Source organism: Apodemus sylvaticus, chromosome 14, assembly GCF_947179515.1.
Source record: "Apodemus sylvaticus chromosome 14, mApoSyl1.1, whole genome shotgun sequence".
NCBI lineage: Eukaryota > Metazoa > Chordata > Mammalia > Rodentia > Muridae > Apodemus > Apodemus sylvaticus.
Window position 1 is genome coordinate 71944385 of NC_067485.1, and position 23601 is coordinate 71967985.

General features: G+C 36.3%; 3 protein-coding genes across 4 annotated transcripts in view; 2 read left to right on the top strand and 1 right to left on the bottom strand.

Annotated features, from left to right (window-relative positions):
* The window catches only part of LOC127665124 (uncharacterized), a 565077-nt gene that overhangs the window by 286086 nt on the left and 255390 nt on the right, over window positions 1–23601 (top strand). The gene's annotated exons all lie outside the window — the stretch shown is intronic.
* The window catches only part of LOC127665123 (ankyrin repeat domain-containing protein 26-like), a 484272-nt gene that overhangs the window by 224174 nt on the left and 236497 nt on the right, over window positions 1–23601 (top strand). The window lies entirely within an intron of this gene.
* Window positions 1–23601, bottom strand: part of LOC127665122 (ankyrin repeat domain-containing protein 26-like) — a 922395-nt gene that overhangs the window by 6638 nt on the left and 892156 nt on the right. Inside the window, exons 20-25 of the mRNA XM_052157533.1 lie at window positions 22886–23084; window positions 17342–17420; window positions 13618–13712; window positions 10477–10603; window positions 8958–9248; window positions 7947–8149 (exon numbers count right to left, since the gene is read on the bottom strand). Of these exons, the coding sequence (XP_052013493.1) occupies window positions 7947–8149; window positions 8958–9248; window positions 10477–10603; window positions 13618–13712; window positions 17342–17420; window positions 22886–23084 (994 nt within the window). The remainder of the gene's footprint in view (window positions 1–7946; window positions 8150–8957; window positions 9249–10476; window positions 10604–13617; window positions 13713–17341; window positions 17421–22885; window positions 23085–23601) is intronic.

The window sequence follows — 23601 nt, forward strand, 5'->3', positions numbered from 1 at the left end:
GTAATATATAGAAGCATACCTATTACATTCACACAAGACTTCTCAACAGAAACTCTAAAAGCAGTAGAAGGGCACGGTGACATATCTTGCAATGTCACAAATACTCCTACCTAGATTTTTCTACTCAACAAACCTCTCAATCACTATAGACAGAGGAAAAAAGATGTTTGAAGGCAAATACAAATTGAAACTATATTTATCTACAAATTTAGTCCTACAAAAAAATACAAGAAGAAAAATTCTCACGCAAGGAGGATACCTACATCCAAGAACATACAGAGAAAATAAATAATTACAAACCAGCAAATAAAAGAAAATCCCAACAGCCGGTCATTAATTTCTCTCAATATCAATGGACGAATTTCCTCAATAGCTTAAAAAAAGTTTTAAAAAGTGATGCAAAATAGGATCCATCACTATGCTGCATACAATAAACAAATCTCAGCAATAAAGGCAAACATTATCTCAGAGTAAAGGGTTGGAACAAAGTTTCCCAAGCAAATATTCTTAAATGGAGAACTGGAGTATCAATTATAATATAAAGTAAAATAGATTCTCAACCAAAATTAATCAAAGAGACAGAGAAGGACACTTTACACTAATGAAAGAAAAAAAAAATCTACCAAGAAGATATATCAATTCTGAACAGCTATGCCCCAAACACATGAGTACACACATGTGTAAAACAAACACTGCGGAAGCTTAAATATCACATCAAACCCCACATATTAATAGTGGGAGACTTCAAAACCCCAATCTCAGGTATGGAAAGGTCACCAAGACAGAAATTAGACACAGAAATCATGAAATTAACAGTTGATTCAGGAAACAACTGAATCTAACAGCCATCTACAGAACCTTTCTCCAAAGCACAAAAGGATATATTTTAATCCCAGCACTTCACAGAACCTTCTCCAAAATTGATGATATAATCAAGCAGAAAGCAAGCCTCAACAGATCCAAGAAAATTGAACTAAACACTTGAAACTTATGAGCTCCCCATGGACTAAGGCTGGACATCAACAATAGAAAGATGAGAAAGAGCAAATATTCATGGAAAGAGAAGAACTCTCTACCCAACAATCACTTTGTCAGGGAAGAAAAAGAAAGAAAATTAAAGACTTTCCAGAATTCACTGAAAATAGAGGCACAACATATCCAATCATATAGGGCAAAATGAGGGCAGTGCTAAGAGGAAAGCCCATAATACTAAATGCCTTCATTAAAAAATGTATACATCACATACTAATATCTTAATAGCACACTTGAAAGATGGAGAAGAAAAGGAAGCAAACACACCAAAGTGCTGTAGATGGCAGGAAATAGTCAAACTCAATGTTGAAATAAATGAATTGGAAACAAAGAAAATAATCCAATGATTCAAAAAAAACTATATCTGGTTTGTTGAGAATATCAGCAAAATAACAAATCCTTATCTGAAGTATTTAAAGGTAGAGAGACAGTACCAAAATTTAAAAAAAAAATCAGTGGTAAAAAATAAATACATAACAGAAACTAAGGAAATTCAAACAACCATAAGCTCCCACTTAAACACCTGTACTACACAAAATCAAAATCTAAACTAAGTGGCGGATTGCCCAGACAAATAACACTTAAATAAAGATCACATTAACTATCTAAATAATCCTATGAAAATTAAGGAAATAGAAGCATTCTTCAAAAGTCTCCCAAAACAAACAAAGAAATGGGATGAATATGATGATTTTTATGCAGAATTACAGCTGATTTTCAAGGCATAGCTAACCCCAATACTCCTCAAACACTCCACAAAATAGAAGCAAAGGAACACTGTCAAACTTATTCTATGAGGCCACAGTCAGCCTGATACCTAAACCACACAAAGACTCAACAAAGCAAAAGGACTTCAAACCCATTTCTATTATGAATATTGGTGCAAAAATACTCTATATATTACTTCTAAATTTAACCAAGGAACACATCACAAACATCACCCATTATAATCAAATAGGTTTATCCCAAAGATGCAGGAAGGGTTCACTAAATGAAAATCCATCAAGCTAAACCACAATATAAAGAAACTGGGAAAAATGGCATGATAATCTCATCAGATGCTGAAAAAGTCTTTGACAAAATACAACAGTCCTTCATTTTAAAAGTATTAGGAATATCAGGGATACATGACACATACCTAAACATTCTCAAAGAAATATACAACAACCCAGTAGCCAACATCAGGATACAGGGAGAGAAACTTAAAGCAATTCGATGAAAATCAGGAACATGAAAAAGCTGCTCACTCTTTCCTTACCAATTCAAAACAGTACTTGAAGTTCAAGTCATAGCAATAAAACAGTAAAAGGAGATCAAGGTGATTAAAATTAGAAAAGAAAAAGTCATATTCTTATTACTGGATAATATGATTCTATACATAACTGACTCCCAAAATTCTACCAGAGAACATCACCTGTTGATAAACAACTTCAGAAAATTAGATGGATACAAAATAAACTGAAAGCAATTAATAGTCTTCCTTTATAAAATGAATAAATGGGCCAAAAAATGAAGAAAAACACCCTTTGTGATGAGCACAAAAATATAAAATATCTTGGTGTAACTCTCTAATGAAGCAAGTTAAAGATCAGTATGGCAAGAAATTAAAGTGCCTGTAGAAAGAAATTTAAGAAGGTATCAGGAGATAAAAGAATCTCCTGATAGGTAGCTATGGATAGGTAGCTTTAATTTTGTGAAAATGGATATTTTACCAAGCAGTCTTCAGGTTCAATGCAATTCTCATCAAAAATCCCATTTTTATGGAACTTGAAAGAGCAAATCTCAACTCCATATGGAAAATAATAAATTCAGGCTAGTAAACACAATCTTGAAAAATAAAATAACTTCAGAAGAAATCAATATCTGTGACCTCAAACTGTACTGCAGAGCAATAAGGATAAAACTGCCTGGTGTTGGTATAGAAACAAAAGCATGGCTACATGGTATCTACTCAAAGACTTGGTACAACGACTCTGGAAAACAATTTGGTGGTTTCTCCGAATACTAGGAATACCTCAAGACCCAAATTTACTACTTCTAGGCATATACCCAAACATGTTCCACCATTCCACAAAGACATTTCCATAGCTATGTTCATAACAATTTAATTTGTAATATCCAGAAACTGGATACAACCTAGGTGTTCCTAAACTTAAGAATGGACAAAAAATATGTGATATATCTAAAATTGAAATACCATTCTGCCATGAAAACCAAAGACATTTTGAATTTTTCAGGTAGAGATGAATCTTGAGAATATCAAGATTCCCAAAAGGACACGAATAGTATGTATACGCATATAATTGAATATTTGCCATAAAATAAAGGACACTCATGCTGCATTCCACAAATCCAAGGAGGCTAGACAGAAAGAGGGCACAAACAAGGATGCTTGAGACTCACTTAGAAGGAAGAATGGAGTAGTGGTGGAAGGTAGATGGAGAGAGGGAACATTGTGGGAGAGAATAATTGAAGGAGAGAGGGTGTGGGTGTGTTCAGGAGTGTGGAGGGGCATGGGGGATGTCAGGATTCCCATAAGAATTACTGGAAAATGCAAATTACTGGGTAGTGGGTAGGTAGGATGGATCTCCAGGAGAGACAAAGAAATGGGGTAGGGGGGGGGAGCTCTAAATCAATGGGGGTGTCCTTAGCAGTGACTCACAACATTTAGGATATGGAGCCTTATTAGGCAGCCTCCTGTGGCCAGGCAGGATCTTCAGTCTGGCAATAGGGACACAACCAACTCACAAAATTTTTGAGAGAAATCTTGTTCTTTTTCCAAGAAATAGAGGGACTGTGGATGAAGCAGAGTTTGAGAGAACAGCTAACCAATAACTATCCCAACTTGAAATGCATCCCATTGACAAGCACTAAACCCTGACACTACTAATGATACTCTGTTATACTAGCAGGCTAGAATCTAGCATGGCTGTGCATTATAAGGCTCCAACAGTCAACTGACACACACAGATGCCCACACCTTCAGCCAAATAGTGGAAGGATTTGGGGCCTCTTCAGAAAGAATAAGAGGAATGATTGTAGCTCATAAGGGGATAGTAATACCAACAATTCAACTAAGGTGGACCTTTGGGAATCTCAGAGACTGAACCACCAACCAGATAACTTAAACAGACGGGACCTGGGCCTCCCTACACATATGTAGCAGATGTGCAGCTTGGTTATTTTGTATGTCCTGAACAACTGGAGCAGGATCTATCCCAAAAGCTATATTATATACTTGGGATATATTCATCTAGCTGGGCTGCCTTGTCTGGTCCCAGTAGAAAAGGAGGTCATAGCCCTGCAGAGCCTTGAAGTGCCAGGGAGGCAGAAAGCCAGTGTGCCCCCATCCACTCATAGGTCAAGGAGAGTGGGAAAGGAGGGAATGATTGTGAGAAGGGATGACAGGTTGGGGGCAGCAGTGAGTAAGAAATAAACTGAATAAGTAAACATTAAATTAAAAAAGCCTGAACAAATCAATATAAAAAAAAAACTACAAAAATGTCATTCATTGTGTTTTGTGCTAACCAGCTACTTATCATGTGGACTCTCCTAAATTATGGTGATTCAAGAGCTTCAGAGAGGTTGAACACGTAAGCAAAGAGGCACAATTTTATAACCAAATCTACTGCTTTCTAGAAGGGTTATACTTAAAAAATTGTTGATACCCCTGTATTTAAAGTGTAACAAGTTAAGAAATGTTTAGTTGGTTGATACATTTTTTATGTCATACTCATAGGCATTTAAATATGCATAAATTTATAAAACATATATAGTACAGATATAAAATTAAATGGCAAAGTGAAACATGAATTTGGTGAGTCAGGCTACCCCTGAGGCCAGTAAACTATAAGATCTTCGTCGAGTTATTAGTTGTGAGGCCTGCCCTTTTTGCCATTCATGTAGCCCTCCCTCTCATACTGAATGAGCAATTATGTTTAGCAACTTCATAATCTATATTTCTGTTCACCCCTGCAGTAGACATTAAGGTCAACAGCAGGGATAGTTCCTTTTGTAAATTAGAAAAGCATTAATGTACCAGAGTCCCTCTAGGTAACATACAAATTTCCTATTACAGAGACATAACATTCCAATAGCCAGAATAATAGACTCTGTGGTGTGTGCTACGTTCTTTGTGTTTCTATTATAACCTTCCTTTAAACACTTCTACTTAAGTGAACATTTGATGAGGAGAGTTCCAAAATTACAGCTGTATGAAGTAGCAATTCAAAATAACCAACATGCATATGTACTTAGCTGAATGTCCACACCTCAAGTAAACTTTTATTATGGAAAGGGAAGGAAGTGTCCCAGACATGAACCCACACACCTACAGTCACTGGATATTTGACAAAGGAGCTAAAAACATCCAGTGGAAAAGAGACAGCATTTTTAACAAATGGTGCTGTATCAACTGGAGGTCAGCATAAAGAAAAATGCAAATTGATCCATTCTTACCTCCTTGTACAAAGCTCAAGTCCAAGTGGATCAAGGATCTTCACACTGTGCATATACCCAGAGGATTCCCCAGCATGAAATAAGGATACATGCTCCACTATGTTAATAGCAGCCCTATTTATAATAGCCAGAAGCTGGAAAGAACCCAGGTATCCCTCAACAGAAGAATGGATGCAAAAAATGTTGTGTATATACACAATGGAGTACTATTCAGTCATTAGAAACAATGAATTCATGAAATTCTTAGGCAAATGGATGGAGCTGAAGAACATCATACTAAGTGAGGTAACCCAGTCTCAAAAGATCAATCATGGTATGCACTCACTAATAAGTGGATATTGACCTAGAAAACGGGAATACCCAAAACATAATCCACACATCAAATGAAGTACAAGAAGAACAGAGGAGTGGCCCCTTGTTCTGGAAAGACTCAGTGTAGCAGTACAGGGCAAAACCAGAACAGGGAAGTGGAAATGGGTGGGTGGGAGAACAGGGGGAAGGAAGGGGGCTTATGGGACTTTTGGGGAGTGGAGGTCCAGAAAAGGGGAAAACATTTGAAATTTAAATAAAAAATACATCGAATAAAAAAAATAAAATAAAATAAATACAAAAATATCCAGATACACTGAAGTTTATAGAGGAGAAAGTGGGGAAGAACCTTAAACACATGGGCACAGGGGAAATTTTCCTGTATAGAACACTAATGGCTTATGCTCTAAGAACAAGAATCGACAAATGGGATCTCATAAAACCACAAACCTTATATAAGTCAAAGGACATTGTCAATAGGACAAAATGGCATCCAACAGATTGGGAAAAGATCTTTACCATTCCTACATCTTATACAGGGTTAATATCCAATGTATACAAAGAACTCAAGAAGTTAGAATCTAGGGAGCCAAATAACTCTACTAAAATGGGTACAGAGCTAAGTAGAGAAATCTCAACTGAGAAAACTCGAATGGCTCTAAAGAAATGTTCATCATACTCTGTCATCAGGGAAATGCAAATCAAAAGAACCCTGAGAGTCCACCTTACTCCAGTCAGAATGCCTAAGATGAAAACTCCTGGGGCCAGCAGATGCTGGAGAGGATGTGGAGAAAGAGGAACACTTCCTCATTGCTAGTGGGATTCCAAGCTGGTAAAACCACTCTGGAAATCAGTTTGGTGGTTCCTCAGAAAATTAGACATAGTACTACATGAGGACCTAGCTATCCAACATATAATAAAGATACATGCTCTTCCAATATATAATAAAGATACATGTTCCACTATGTTCATAGCAGCCTTATTTATAATAGGCAGAAGCTGGAAAGAACCCAGATGTCCTTCAACAGAAGAATGGATACAGACATTGTGGCATATAGACACAATGAAGTACTATTCAGCAATTAAAAACAATAAATTCTTGAAATACTTAGGGAAATGGATGGAACTAGAAAGTGTCATCCTGAGTGAGATAACCCAATCACAAAAGAAGACACATGGTATGCACTCATTGATAAGAGGATATTAGCCCGAAATCTCAAAATAAACAAGTTACAATTCACAGACCACAGGAAGCTCAAGAAGGAAGACCAAAAGTGGGGGTACTTTGGTTCCTCTGAGAAAGGGAACAAAATACTCACAGGAACAATTATGGAGACAAAGTGTGGAGCAGAGAATGAAGGAAAGGCCACCCAGAGACTGTCCTACCTCAGGATTCATCCTATAAACAGTCATCAAACCCCAAAACTATTATGGATGAAAAGAAGAGCATACTGAAAGGAGAGGGTTATGGTTGTTTCTGGAGAGGCCCTGCCAGAGCCTTACAAATACAGAGGAAGGTGCTAATGGCAATCATTGGACTCAGCACGTGGTCCCCAGTGGAGGAGTTGGGGACCAGACTGGAGGAGCTGAAGGGGTTTGCAGCCCTATAGGAAGACTGATGATGTCAGCCAAAGAGATGCCTCAGGGCTCCCAGGGACTAAGCCATCAACCAAAGGGTACACATGGCTCCAGCCAAAGGAGTGGCAGAGGAATACCTTATTGGGCATCTGTGGGGAAAGCGGTCCTTTGTCCTGTGAAGGCTCAATAGATGCCCCAGTAAGGGGAAATGGATGGGGTGTGGTGGTGGGAGTGGGTTGGGTGTAAGGTCATATTCTTGGAGGCAGAGTGGGGAAGTATGGGTTAGGGGTTTTCAGGGAGGGGGAACTAGGAAACGGTTCCTTTGAAATGTAAATGAATAATATATTCAATAAAATAATAATAATAATGACAGGAAGAAAGTTGCAGCCAACCTACAACAGCTGTGGAGGAATGCCATCTGTCCTATACAAGTGTTTTAAAGGGAAGTACACGTATGGATATTATTTCGGGAAGGTAATGTTCTTTCAGGCTCTAATAGCCACATGAGTCATTTCACTAGAGTTTAAATTCAGTGCACTGGCTTACTAGGCTTCTAAAGTCTGACTTACTTTTCAAGTTCATATTTCAATCGTTCTCCAAGTTGCAATTCTGCTCTATATTTTTCTTCAAATGTTCTCCATTGTGCTTTCACAGAAATTGAACCAGATTTTGTTTCCACAATCTCAGGTTTAATTTCCTTATATCTATGCTCCAGTGACATGATGTAATCCTGTATTTCCTGATCTTTCTGTTGCTCAGAGGCAGCTAGTTCCTTAAGAATATTAAAAAGAAACATTTTAAAGGAGGACATCCAAGGAGATTTCAAATGTATTAGGAGGAGTGGTTGGTGTTATCAAAATCTTGTATTCATGATGAAATTACCAAGATGATATTAAATAAATAACTTCAACTCACAGAAAGATTCTGTTTAAATTACAAATATCAATGTATATATTCCAAATAAAGGAAACACTTATTTATAACCTAATCATCCAACAAATTATTGTGTAATTTTCTCTGCATTTGGCTCCACAAGGCAGAGAATGTGTTAAATGAAAGAGAAAGGAGTTGGAGTTCAAATTCTTTATCAACAACTTCCAGTGGATTTAAGCAGAATTGTTTTAATAATTTCTTTCTGTGGTGCTGTAGTCAGAACCCAGGGACTTGTGGATGACAAAGAGATATACAACCATAGGACTACAGTCTCATCCCTGAGGTATTCATATAACAATTCAAAAATTAATAATATAATTTCAGAGTAAGCCATGGAACTTATAAACAACCGAAGTACATTATCATATCCACATCACAATGATTTTCTTTCCCACCATGTTTCAATCTGTCTCATAAATCACAACATTTCCTATTGAAAACTGGAATTCTGAAAGATGAATTCTTTTAGCATTAATGTCAAAACTAACAGGATTATCAATAGAAGGGTATGGCTTCTTTTTCCAGAAATCAACAAAAGAAACTGCTGTGAAACACAGAAGAAACACACACAATCATACAAAAAATATAATTGAATATGAATTTTGAGGTGGAGTGAATTACAGCACAGGACAAATGACTATAGTTACCCGTAAGACTTGGTTCTCTTGGTTTATTTTTTCCATGACTTGACTCCTAGCTTGCTCTTCAATGGCTTTCTTATGATTTTCTACCTCACTTCGCTCTACCATGTTCTTGTCCATATCGGCTTTGAGGCTGAGTATTTTCTCTTCAAGCTGCTTTATTCTACCCTCTTCCGCTTCACGGTTCTCCCGGGCTGCTTTCCTTTCTGCTATTTTCTGCTCCAAAAGATTATTTTCATCTTCCTTGCATTGGCAGCGGAATAATTCTTGTTGTAGTTTTGTTTCCATACTTTCAAGCTGAGTGAAAACAATTAATATTGTCTAGTAATGCAGTAGACAGAAAAAAGGTTAACATAACACTAATAGCAATTTCAGCATGATTCCAATTGAATTCAACATGAATTTTAGCATAGATTTACCATGAATTTCAGCAATTTCAGCATGAACCCAGGCTTTACACCTGGTTTTCCACTTCACACATTAATGAATTATTGATAAACTTAAATTTAAAAAATCCAACCAGATCAAACAAACAACACAAACTCATATACACAACACATATAACACACACACACACACACACACACTTATGGAGAGAGAGGGAGAGAGAGAGAGAGAGAGAGAGAGAGAGAGAGAGAGAGAGAGAGAGAGAGAGAGAGAGAGAGAAGCCATAAGCTGTTTTCAGATCAGGAAAACTCTCTAAACATTATTAGGTACATAAGTGAGGTTCTCATATGTCTTTTAACTAATTTAATATTGGAACAACTGTCAAATCATCATGTCAGTAACTACAGACATTTCTTCCTCACAGATAATAAAAGGAATTTAACTAGAAGTCTCATGTGAAATGAACAAAAAATAGAAAAATGAGAAAAATAAAGCTAAAGTATATGCCCCTTTCAAGAAATGAAGAAAAAAAATATATATCCTTTCCAAGAAATGAAGAAAATACAAGTTTTTATTTTAATTTTAAAAATTGGATGCATTTTCTCTTTTTCAAAGTTTCTAATGTTTACTTCTCCTTGCTTCCTTCTATGGAGAACTCCATCTCATTTCCTTCTAGACTGATTTTTTTTTCAAACATACAAACTACTTTTGAAAGTTAATGATTCCAACTATTATTTAAACAATTACTTATCTTTGATAAAGTACCTCAAATCTCTGAAGTTTAAAGGTATACACAATAACATCTTCATATGAGTTTAAATTTTTTTCTTGAATTATGATCAATAAAATCCAGCCTGAACCACATTGTGTTCAATAGAGGAAACTAACATGAAATTGTTTTTCCTGAACATATAGAGTCTAGGACGTGGTTCTTGTGACTCAAGTTTAGGCAGGGGCATACATTCCAAATGGGTTTAGAACAGCATAGAAATTTCAAGAGACAAATATGACACATTTTCAATATAAAAGGAAAGTTCTTTTGAATATGAGCTCAAGTTTAAAAAATTTGCAAACTCTTTATATTTACATTGTACTAAATTAGATGCAATTTTTATTTGAAAAATTAATTTAAATTCACCTTCTCTCTTAGTTTCAGTACCGTATCCTCTTCGCAGTGACTTGTACTTGAAGTATTATAACCTGAAAACTCTCCATTTTGATGTGCATCTGAGTCCTCCTCCATCATTGTGCACAGATCCATATACCTAGACAAATATGCAAAACAATTAAGTAAACTATTATCATCATTGTATGTTTATATATTCGTGTGTATTTGCTTTAAACATTTGATCTTCCAGACGGTATTTTACAAGTATTTGCATTGCAGATATAAGAATAAGCCTGGCTAGTAACTGAAGTTTTTAAATTATAATCATTTAATACATTATAAATAGTAATATGGTTTATAATACTAAAGAAAAATTAATAATAATCAAAAGTGTGATTCTGTGACTATTTTAAAATTATGAGACTGAAACATGAATTTTAAAATAAATACTAGGACAGAGAAGTAGGAGGGTGTGATAGGAGAATGGGCAGAGGGAAGAAGGCTTAGGGTAGTTATGGGGATGGTGGAACGAGGAAAGGAAAATCATTTTGAATGTAAACAAAGAATATTGAAAATAAAAAGTTCGAAAAATAAAATAAAATGGTTGAAATAAAAATGGTAAATAAAGTATTAATATTGAAATCAGGAACTGAATTGTTATAAATATCATATGTCAACATATATTTTCATATATCAAAATAAATGATTTACTTATAATTTTGTTTTTAATTTTCAGGATTGTTTGTATATGTCTGTGTGTGTATGTGTGTGTGTGTGTGTTTGTGTGTTTGTGTGTTTGTGTGTTTGTGTGCATGTGTGGATTTTCTCTCACTGTGCATATGTACACAGGAATGCAAGTATTCTCATAGGTACAAGTACTGATACGTCAGAAGTTGTTGTTACAGGCAGTTAGATGCTACTTGAAGGTAGATGTTGGTAACTGAAATTAGATACTATTATTCTGTTGGTTAACTTTGTTTTGTTTTGTTGGTGTTGTTTATTATTATCAACTTGACAGACACAAGTTTAATTTGAAAAGAAAGAAACTTTACTGACAAAATTATTGATTATACCATTCTAGAGACATGCCTGTGGGAACATTTTCTTAATTACCTCTGGATGGAGAAGAGGCTTAAATCATATATACACACAAATGAATACATATGTTCAAGACACACAAACACATGCAAATAAACAACGATTCATTCCACATAGTAGTACCAAGTATGTGTGGTGTGTGTAAGTACCTTGGTTGAATTCCAATCAAAAATTAAAATTTAGAATGATGACAAATAAAGCCTTTGAAGGATAATTGGGAAAAGAAAAGAGGACAATCAGTGCGTTAAGACATAGGGGATCAAATATAGAAATATGGGGAAAGACTTGAAAAGATTCTATGGCCCTTTGTAGGAGAACTGTTTGAACACTTGGGCTCCAGTTACTGATGATGCTTGGGCAGGTTATGGAAACGTCAGGAGGCAGAGGCTTGCTGCTTTCCCAACTACTGTGGAATCTGTCCCTCTGTAAACACAGCCCGTTTATTCCTTAAGTTTTCTTTGGTCATTGAATTTATCATAGCACCAGATGTGTAACTAATGCAACCTTTTAAGAAGAAATCTAGATAACCTCCTAATGTGGTTTTCACAAAATGCAGAAGATGCAATATCATATGCATAATGTTAAATCACAGGAAAACACTAGTCACACTTTAGAGAAATCAAAATTAAAATAAAAAATAAAAACAAAAGAGGCCAGCCATGTTGGGAGACTCAAAAGTTACGAGAAATTTTGTATTACTTTATTTCAGGTGATAGAATAATGACATCTTTCATGCATTACAAGTCTGAAAGTTATCATTCTGTGTACTCATTAAAATAGAAACAGAAAGGGCTGGAGCATGGCAGCAAGGGAGGGAGATGAAGCAAGGGAAAGAGGAGAGAGAGGGGGAGGGGAAGGAATCGAGGGAGAGTGGGAGGGAGGGAGGGAGGGAGGGAGGGAGGGAGGGAGGAAGGGAGGGAGAGAGATAGAGAGAGGCATTCTATGCCTGTAGATTCTGTATTCAGGATGTCAAAAAGATGTAAACTTAGAATGCACCTGTGCTATGCATGCACAGGCATTTGACAATGTTCCAAAAAGTAATAGAGTATTATAGTTATTCAGCAATATATTAGTTATCAATTGAGGCTCCCTTCTCTTAGATGAATATAACTTGGTTCACAAAACTAGGCAGCACAGAGACCAGAGAGGAAAGCTGCTTAATGGATTGCCGCTCATATTTTGCCTGACCTGATTTCTCCTACACCCCAGAATCATCTGCCAGGGATGGAACCTATACACAATGATCTTCTAACCCAACACTCCATGGTCATTAAGAAAATATCTGCACGTTTCTTATAAGCAATTCTTCATAGAGGCATTTTCTCAATTGTGGTTCTTGCTTCTCAGATATGTCTGGATTGTGTCAAGTTGACAAAATCAACCAGCACAATTAATGATTACATATAATTTATAGATGTCTTAAAATAAAAAGACATGTCAGTGGCTTTAAATGAAAATTTAATATTTGTGGATTTTGAGCTCTGTTTGATACTATAGAACAATTCCTATATAAAATATAAGACATCAATCTGTATGTTAGTTTATGTACACATACATGTAAATTTCTTAAAGTAAACTCAGGTTTAAAAATGTTTATATTTCGTGTGTATATGGATTATGAACATGGAATATTAGTATATCTTTTTATGAGTCCATATGAATAACATATCATGGTTAAATATTTAAAAGTAGAAGAAAACCCAATTTTATCCATGTAAATTTTGATCTTTTATAACAAGCACACAAACAAGATATGGGTATTAATATCTGAAATGTAGGAGGAAAAAATAAAAGCATATTTCAAAGTAGAAATTGAAAATATATTAGGAAGATTACAGTTGACATCAGAGAATGCTTTCACTGTCACTTATTATGGTCAAAATCATCACAGATGTTAGTAATTAACACTGTTCTTCCAAAATTTGAAATGGTGTTGTAGGTTTCTTATATGAGTTTAAAAATAGAACTATTTGTTTTATTATAAACTTGTAGACAAAATAGAAATTTATATTTAGATTTTGGTAAAATCACTCTTTACTTGTGAGTGAATGCTTTGATAAATAAATGTCATACCTGTCTATTTCTTCTTCTAGTTCAGTATTTTTCCTTCTCATTTCATGCAAACTCTGTGTCAGTGACAGGTACAACTTAAACTGTTCTTCTTGAACCTTTTCAGATGTTGAAAAAAATATATGAATACAATTTTAACTGTAGAGATCCACTTTTCTTTCTTAGAAATATTATTTACCAAGCATAATATTCTTAGATAATTCAGAACATATTTTCTGAAATTGATACCTGTGAGTATAGATTTCAAAATAATAATTTTTAAAATTGTCATATGGATTTGGGTGTTTGGCAAGAATGTATTTTTGTAGGCTTAGGCCTACCCATTGCCAGATCTGAGGAGGAAATGTTACCAGTTTCCAAAAGAGCTAGAGTTCCAAAAACTAGGCATTGACACATGAATGCTGAGACCTTAACCCAGGTTTCTACAACAGCAGCAAGTGCTCTTACACCTGAGTCATCTCATTGGCCCCCAGATAACACTTTATAGAAGACCTCAGCTATGTGACATTTTCATTGTGACATTTTTCTGATATATACATTTATAAATGTTATTTGTTAAACATGGGAAGGTTTTTTTCCTAGATCACTAATGTAGCCCTCTTTCTGGGACTCTTCTTCTGGCTCTTCCTCAGCAACGGTCTCCTTGTTTCTCTACTGTCTATTATACACCTGCAGTCTATGATTCTGACAGCACCTCCAAGGTTGAAGTCCCACTCTTCTCACTCTAACCCTCTCTCCCTCAGGACTCCCCATTTTTCTGATGTTAGAAATGTCATCTCCCATGTTTGCCACAGTAACATTCCATCACACTACCATATTCCAGTTCCACAAATAGAGTCCGCACATGTACTCGGAACTCTATTCTATGGTTCCAGAATTCCATATTTCTTCCCTAGGTAAAATTCCACTCCTAACTTTAACCTGTAGGAGTCAATCCCTGGGAGGATCTTATGAGTCTCTAATAGAACTCTTCCATGACCCAAGATATGGCCAGTACCAGTCTGAACTCTTGTCTTCCTTTCCCTAACTCTCATACTTCCTCAGTACACCCTTCAATAGTAACAACTACTATAATTAATGGTCATAATTACTCCTCTTTCCTTTGGTATTCCAACCCTACCAAGTCTCCAAGACCATTACCATGCACATTGAAGAACTCAATGCTACCAACAATTATAAAAAGGAGATATTTCAAACTTCCAACACTCACCTTCCCAGGACTTATGACACTCACTTAAGAGGAGTCACAGGCAGAACTCGTCTCCTCACTTTGCTGTGTTCTTACCTTTCCATCTGTCTTTTTCACCTCATCATCTGTGGACATACATGAATAGCCTCTCTCCCTCAGCAGAAAGAATATTCATATTCCCATCGCTATGCTACTTGGGGCTAAGAATCCTATGACTCTCTTGAATGGCAAACTTGCTCTGCTGGTCTGGTCAAGCCCTTGTTTCCCATCAGTAAAGCACTCTATTCCTGACATTAGAGGACCTTTGGGGAGGATGTTCTTTACTCACAGTGTGATGGTTGGGAGAAGCTTGGTTCTTGGGAAGAGACACTCTTAAGAGATAAGGCCTGCTGAGAGTAGGTGTGGCCTTGTTGCAGGAAGTACCTCACTGTGGCAGAGGGCTTTGAAGCTCCACCCATTTCTGAAGAGTGCTTTCTCCTACCTACCTGAGGATGCCAATCTATTGACAGAGGTTGGATCATGATGGAGAGCTCTTAGTTCATTCTCCAGCACTATGCCTGCCTAAAAACTAAAATGCTTCCTGTCTTGGTATTGTACTGGACCTCTGAACCTATAAGCTAGTCACAAATCAATTTTGTCCTTTATATCATGGTATCGGTTCCCAGCAATAGAAAGCCTAAGACACACAAAAAATGGCTTTGCCAACTCTCTTCTTGGTACATTATTCATTTCATCAAGACATGTTCTAATCTAACTAAGCCCTAATAGCACCTGCTGGTGAAGTCAGAAGCCATGCCTTTCTCTGGCAGAATATGCATCACTCAGGTATCCTGTCCACAACTGGCACTGAGTGACTGCAAATATGAGTTCAAGCCAATCCACACTACTAGCCTAGACTTCTCACCTCAAGAGTCTTTAGGCTTGTCTACTTTCTCTTTCATTTCTCATAGAAAATAAAAACACCAAGGATGTGAGAGGGTCCCCGGTCCTAATGGGGAGGACTTTAGTCAAAATGACCAACAGCGTGGAAATGGAACCTGAAGAGACCACCTCCAGTAGATAGACATGTCCCGAGTTGAGGGATTTGGCAATCTACCCATCTCAAAATATGGTCCCAGGATTGTTCCTGTCTAACGGAAATGCAGGGACAACACTGGAGCAGAGACTGAAGTAACGGCCATGCAGAGACCACCTCAACTTGGGATTTATACCATACACAGATGTCAAATCCCTAACTCTGTTGCTGAAACCAAGATGTGGATGAAGCCTGGCATGGGTGTACTCTGAGAAGCTCTACCAACACCTGACTGAGACAGATACAAATACTTACACCAAACCATTGGACTGAGCATGGGGAACCCTATGGAAAGAGTGAGGGGAAGGACTGAGGGAGGTAAAGGGTATTGCAACCCCATAGGATGAACAACAGTATCCAATAACTGGACATCTCAGAGCTCTCAACAACTAAGCAACCAACCAAAGAGCATACAAGGTTTGGTCCATGGTCCCTGCTACAGGATTGCCTTGTCTGGCCTCAGGGGGAGGGTATGTGCTCGTTCTTGTGAATGCTTGATGCCCTAGAGAAGCAAGATGCTAAAGGGATGATGTAGGAATGGACAAGTTGGTATGGGAGCACAATTAGAGGTTAAAAAGGTAGGGGTGTTTGTGGAGGGGCTCCCAGGAAGAGGAATAACATTTGAAATGCAAATAAATAAAATAATATAAAAATAAAAGAAAAACAAATACTAAAGATCTTTCAAAATGTCATATGGAGACCTGATACTATAGAAGCTTTCTAAAGAATATTCATATACACATGTATAAAATGAGTGAAAAATTCGTTTCTACAATGGGGTAATGCTGGCCCTATTCAATACCTCAGTGATAATAAATGCTATCCCAGGAATGGTTTTCTTCTTCTACAGTTTTTGACAAGCGAGGTCATATGAAACCCCAAATATTCAGGTACTTCCTAATGCTCTTGGTTACCCTCTAAAACCTGATGGAAAGAAATTATTCCTGGAGACCTCACTCCTTGAGCTATAACATGTGGGAATCTACAATATAACCTGGAAACATTATTCCCATTAGCTAGCTTTCATAGTGCTAGAAGCTGCTAGGGGAGAAAAGAAATCAACAGATATGCAGATATGAACCCTGCTGCCTGCAGCTATGACTACCATTGACAGCCATTGCTGGTGGTAAAAAAGACTCTTAATCTACTGTTTTCTAATTGGATGTAAGGCCCCTTTTATATGTTAAACCCATACCTTGAACTGTTGTCTGAGCCAAGAACCTGTGACTAAATATATCCTATCCTTAGTGGAGAACCTACTACTGCACTGCCTCATGGGCAGACAATTAACCTGACTCCTATAATTACTAACAAATAGTAACAATATAAATCTATCAAATATTTGAACAGGGACAATATCTGACTCTCCTAAAATGTGGTTATATGCTGCTTCTGAACACAGGAAAATTTCTTTCAAGTATTAGAGAATTAAAACAAAATGGACTTCATAAGTCTATACTTACCGGGGTTCTTGAAAGCTCTTCATTCTCCTCTGCTTGGAGGCTTGCTGCATCATTTAATTCTAAATTTTCAAGGGTGGCCCTAAAAATATGTTTTAAAATGATTGTGCATAACTGGTCACATTGGAACATACCAAATTAGTTTCTGAAGAAACATTCAAATGATTACACAAATTCTGAAAAATTTGAAAGATAGTGATTTGGAAACTATCACTCTGTCCGTGCCCCTTTGTCTCTATAAACTTTAGGTGTAATTTGAAGAAATATGCATTTTCTTTTTTTGTCTTAGCGCATATCAAACTTTCACACATACAAAGCATACACACATTGAGTGAGTACCACCCACCAACAAACTATGAATTTTAAGTAACTAAGACCAGAATGTTTCCTGATTTCAAAAGTGTGTAATTACTATGAATGATGCAATTTCTCTTTCTTCATTCTTTCCTTGAAAACACTAGAGCTATTCAGCACAGTGCTTACATTATAGACCTCTGTGAGTGACCCTCATGTCCCAAGATCATGAAGCAGTTTGCGTGTTCATAAAGTACCTCATGCAATTAAAAGGAGCACTAGGTAGACTGTGCCCTGTGTTCCTGTTACAAAAACAAAACACTGCCCTCAGGTCTTTCCTGACATGATAGACTAGTGATTCTCTGAAATGCTGATCCGATATATTTTTCTCTATCAAGCTGACTTCTGAGCGATCACCTCCGTAGTGAGGGAAGTGATTAAAAAGGAAATGGTGTCACTTAATCACTTCTGTAATGATACTGCCAATATGCTTCTTAGACTTTGGAGACTTGAATAGTGGGCATTTGGAAAACGTGGGAACTGTGGTTTACATTTGGCTCAAAATAAGGCTGGACTAATGAATCACTCTTGCATGACTTCATGAGACCTGAAAACTCATTTACATGAATGCAGATAATGAGCTTGCAGGTGGAATAAAGAACTCTTCTACAGAGTTGGCCCAAGGCCATACACATTAGATTCTGTCCTATAATCTGTATCCATCCCTGAAAATCTCAGTGATATGGAATTTAAAAGTAGTCAGTAAGTTTATTTAGTGGAGGAAATATTCCAGAAGTCATTATACTTTGTGCTATCACATTGTTAATGCTCATGGCTTTAAATTTGCTTAGGATGATATTCAAGAGTAAAAACGGCAACCAAGTGAGTTGAAAAGTATACAAGTTATTTACAAATGTGACATCATCCTGGTGGAAATAGACAAACTTTCGACAAGATGGCTAGCAAAGTAAAAGGCTCATCAACCCTGAAAACAGCTTAGAGTACTTTGCATTAACAGGGCTGCCTTTGAGACAGGCCCAAACTTCAAAAGTACAGGCATAAAATGAAAACAAAGAGGGAATGCATTCTTTAGGATAGCAGTGACTCTCAAGGGCACCTTGAATACAGCCTCAGTTATACTCTCCTACTAAAAGCCAGAAGGGGAATTGAGTCTGGAAGTTTGGCTGCCCTGTGTCCACAGGCCTGGGTGTTACTTAAGCTGCAAAATCACTAAGTAGTAACCATTCTGGTGATAGTCTTGCAGTGTATGTCAAAATGCAAGCATAACTTGGCAATGGTGCGATAAAGCAGTATTGCACAGAAAAGCCAGTTAGACAAGACGATGTGAATCTGTTAAAGTCCATATACAGAATGTCTGAGTGGTTAATGTGTAAAGGAGTGAAGGTAACACCTAAATTGTCAAGATGTTAAGAAGTAATAGGATGTTGCAGATGTCAGAAATAGAAGATTTTAAGTGATGGAAGTACCAGTAAATGAATGGAACTGGCCCAAAATCAGACCACATGCACTATATGGCACTGTAGAGGCAGGGCTGCCCAATCCTGGTGGAGTGTATGTGGCACCACCATGTACCACAGACTGTGGGTATGTTTTTTATGTTTGTCCTGCTGGGTTTCAGGCTGTACTTGGTATAATATTCATTAATATTTTCCTATTATTATCTTTTGGTATATGGTAGGTAATAGACATAAAAACCTATGTAATTTTCATATTTTATGAAAGGAATTGGACTTTAGTGTCAGAGAAAAATGGCATTATGAATAATGTAGAAACTATTAAGATTATCTATCTGGCCTTTGAATGTAGACTAAGCAAATTTTGCGTTGTCAGATGGCCACAAGCTTCTGGGGGGTCAGAAGAAGAGTGTTATAGTTTAAATTTCATATAATCACCCATGTTTTAGTGTTTTAAAGCTTTACCATTGGACTCATTCCATTGACTTCCCCAACATGATGAAGTGAATGTCTCATGCACTGTGAACCCCAATGACCTTTCGTAAAGAACCAGGAAAAATAACTTTTGTTTCATTATGAATCAAAATGTCTACCCTGCATATTGTGCTGATGTTGAATTAGAACACAGCCAGCACTTCATTTGCATGTTGCTGTGGCTATGTAAAATACACCTCTAATGTCACATCAACTGTAGTAGGAATGCCATTGTCCATAATGCTTCATGTCACTTCATCCAGGTAATTCAGTGATATTTAAAGACACATAGTTAAGGACTACTGCACAGTCCCTGAATAAATTTGCCAAGTCTGATAAGCAGGAATTTCCATTTTGTTGTGACTTTTGTTTATATATGCATTTTACTATGGTTTAAACACACTGTGGCTCATATAAGGTCATATTTGTGTTGTTGAATTTTTCATTTGAAAATGAACATGAAGTTTCCAACTCAAATGAACAACTTTGAATAAAAGCCTTCAAAGAATACTCATCACAATGTGAGCTACATACAATAACTGGGGTGTGCATTAATATGATTGCAACTGATCATCCTTTAGGTGGTGTGACACTAAGTTTACATAAGTTTCACTGAGTCCTTTACCATACTACTGAAAGTGGCAGAATATGAGGAGCTTGAGGCCCTGAACACATCACACTACATCATGTATGTTCACAAATTACATTGAACAAGCCATTTTGTACATTTGTAATAATGCATAGGTTATGTTCTTAGTACTGCTTGGCTGGAATGATCATGTAACATTACACTCAGGATCTCCCAGCTTAAGCAGAATGTAGCAGATAAGACTATGGGAGGCATCACAAGCACTGATGTGAAAATAGCAAAGTGGAATCAATATTCTCTAGTCAATTAACATCAGTTCTCATGCAGTAGTATTTTCACAACTATGGTGGGAAATGGTAGGAAATACCTACAACTGCAGTTCCTCAAAGTATGAGGCAGTTTTGTTCACTTTCTTTACCTGCTTGTGTTTTCCTGTATTTGTTTCAGGGATTAATGTGTTTCCTCTTTAAGGACTTCTACTTGTTTACCTGTGTTCTCTTATATTTCTTTGAGGGAGTAATTTATGGCCTTCTCAAGACTTCTATCATTTTCATGAGATGAGAATTTAGATCTGAATATTGCTTTTCAGGTGTGTTGGGGTATCCATGGCTTGATGTGGTGGAAGAACTGGGTTCTGATGTTGCAAAGTAGTATTGGTTTCTGTTACTTATGTTCTTGTGCTTGCCTCTTGCCATCTGGTTATCTCTGGTGTTAACTGGCCTCACTGTCTCTGACCAGAGCCTGTGCCTTCTTGAAACCTGTGATTTGATGCAAGATATTTCCTATCCATTCACATTGAGGCTGTGAGAGGCCAGAGATGACAGGGGAGAGAGGAGGAGGAGCTAAGATAAGGAGGGTTAGAAAGAGAAGGAGCATGGGAGCTGCACGAGGGAGTGCAGGAGGGGATGCACAGATCCAGATGGTGTCAGATGGGTTTCTCCTGTGCTGAGAGGTTAGAAATATTGGGACAGAACTTTATCATTGTAAATTGGCATTATGAAATTGGAACTTTCTTATACATAAATATATTTGGTTAACTATTCAAGTTTGAGGGTCACTCTATACCGGATACATGAAAGGACTGGTGCAAAGGCCTGGTTGTGCAGTACTTTTTATAAATAACTGCTACAGTGATCCTGGGATTCTCTGATCCTGGATGTGTCAGAACTCCTTGGGGTCAAGCTGCATCTGGGTGGGGCCTGAATGGGTGGGAATCCAGAGCACAGGCTCAGCTCTGGGAACAGGTGCAAATTGGAAGGAGCATGGGCCTCTGGCTGGGCAGGTCCTAAATTCTAAACTTCCTAATACTGTGACCCTTTAATATAGTTACTGCTATTGTAGTGACCCCGAGTAGAAAATTACTTTTATTTCTACTTCATGATTGTAATTTTGCTATATCTTTCAATGTATTATATGTTTTGTAACGTAAATATTTCCTAAGGGTCTTATGTGACACCTGTGAAAGGGTCATTTAACCCCTAACTTAGTAACAACACACAGGTTGAGAAGAACCAGTGGGGTAGAGAATGAATAATTACAATATCTTATCTAAAATTACCAAAAAAATTAATAAAAATATTAGGTTTCAAGTTATTCTGTTCACTACAGTTTATAAATTTTATACAACTAAACTATAATCTTCATAAAATATAATTAGCCACAAGGATGTTTCACAAAGGAATAAAGAATGTTAAAATATGTTCAAGCATTTTGTTCATTATTAGAATCCAACATCATACAGATCATCTCAAATGCATTCTTAAAATTTTTTATTTCTATTTTATTTTCTTTCAATTTACTCTATCAATTATCATATAAATCATACAATTTACTTGATAAATTTAGTAATCAATTACAAAGTATCAAATGTCTCTCAACATAAAAATTTGAATTTTTTCTGTGAATTAATGTTGAATAATCTATTTAGAAATCATATATTTGCCTTGTGCATATGAGAATGAAATAAGATCTAAGTTTATCTCTATGGAAGGGTGATACTTTACTACTTTATTTAAAATTCTTGGTTCATTATGAAGCAGTATAATATTAAAAGAATTTGTCTTAATTAAGAAAACTATTGTTTCATATTCCATCAGTGAAATTTGAAATTAATATAAATTTTGTTTGGAACAATTATATCAGACAAGTGCTTTAATATGATTTACATCCCTTAGCTAAAGGAATCAATATTAAAGAATATATTCAAATTTGTATTCACATAAAAATTATTCAATATTTAGAGAAGCTTTTAAGAAAGTGTATTCTTTGTAGCATAATTGTAAAATATTTTTTAAAACTTTAATTGATGTCTCATGAAAATGAGGTTTCTCTGTAGATATCAAGAGTGTGATTGCATGGGACACATACATATATCTCATATACATATATGCATATATACATAATTATGGAAAATAGTAATAATGATATTTGTAATTTAATTATTTTCACATTCTACAAGGCTAACAATTCTCCCACTTAACAATTGAAGCACCCAACCAGTCACCCCAAAATCAAACAACTGAGGCCCTAAGATCACAAATTTGGGGTTTCCCTAGACTACATAAAGATATCTATCAAAAGTAATAATAATAAAACCCAAATATGAAAAGTTCTTCCCTTTCAGAACACTTACAAAGTTAGTGACAAACTACAAATGTTCTATTTATGCTCTAATGAAAACAGTTAAAATATTTCTCTAAAATTGGGACATCCTACCTCAAACTGCATAGCTCATCTTGCAGTTCAGCATTTTCAATCTCTAGTTGAGACCACTCCTCTCGCAGTGCAATAATTTCATTACTTATACGTTCACAATCTTCTTCAATTAGTTCACATTTATGTTTTTCAAAGTCTATTGATCTTTTATATGTATAAACTGCACCCCAGATTTTCACTAGGATCTCAGAATTTATATCTGTATTGGAGAAAAAGCACAATTACAGTACAGCAGCATTTTTGATAAATAAAACAGACTAGAGTTTTACCTAAACATGATGCACTGTAGAAATGTATCCTGAGGACCCACACAGTGGAAGACATGGTACATTCTGAAGATATGAAAAGAAGACAGTTAAGGTGTTTAGTTTAAGAACTAGTAAAGAAGACAAAAAAAGACATAAAACCAGATATTACAGACTCAGATGATACTGAAGTCAAACAAAGTTTTAATGTTGAATAAGCATGCAGGAATATGCCCTAGTGGAAGGGATGAGTAGGTATGAAGTAAGAACAAGAAGTAGTTGGTCAGAGTGTGAAGAGGCACATTGCCAGTATTCTACAGCAGACTAGAAATGGAGATGCTACTGCCCTCTAAATCTAAACAAGGTCAAGTAAAAAGTACTGATTTTGATTCCTACCTCAAACAACACAAATCAGAAAAAAACATATTTTAGAAACTGAAGATTATATGCTTCAGACATGACATAAATTGT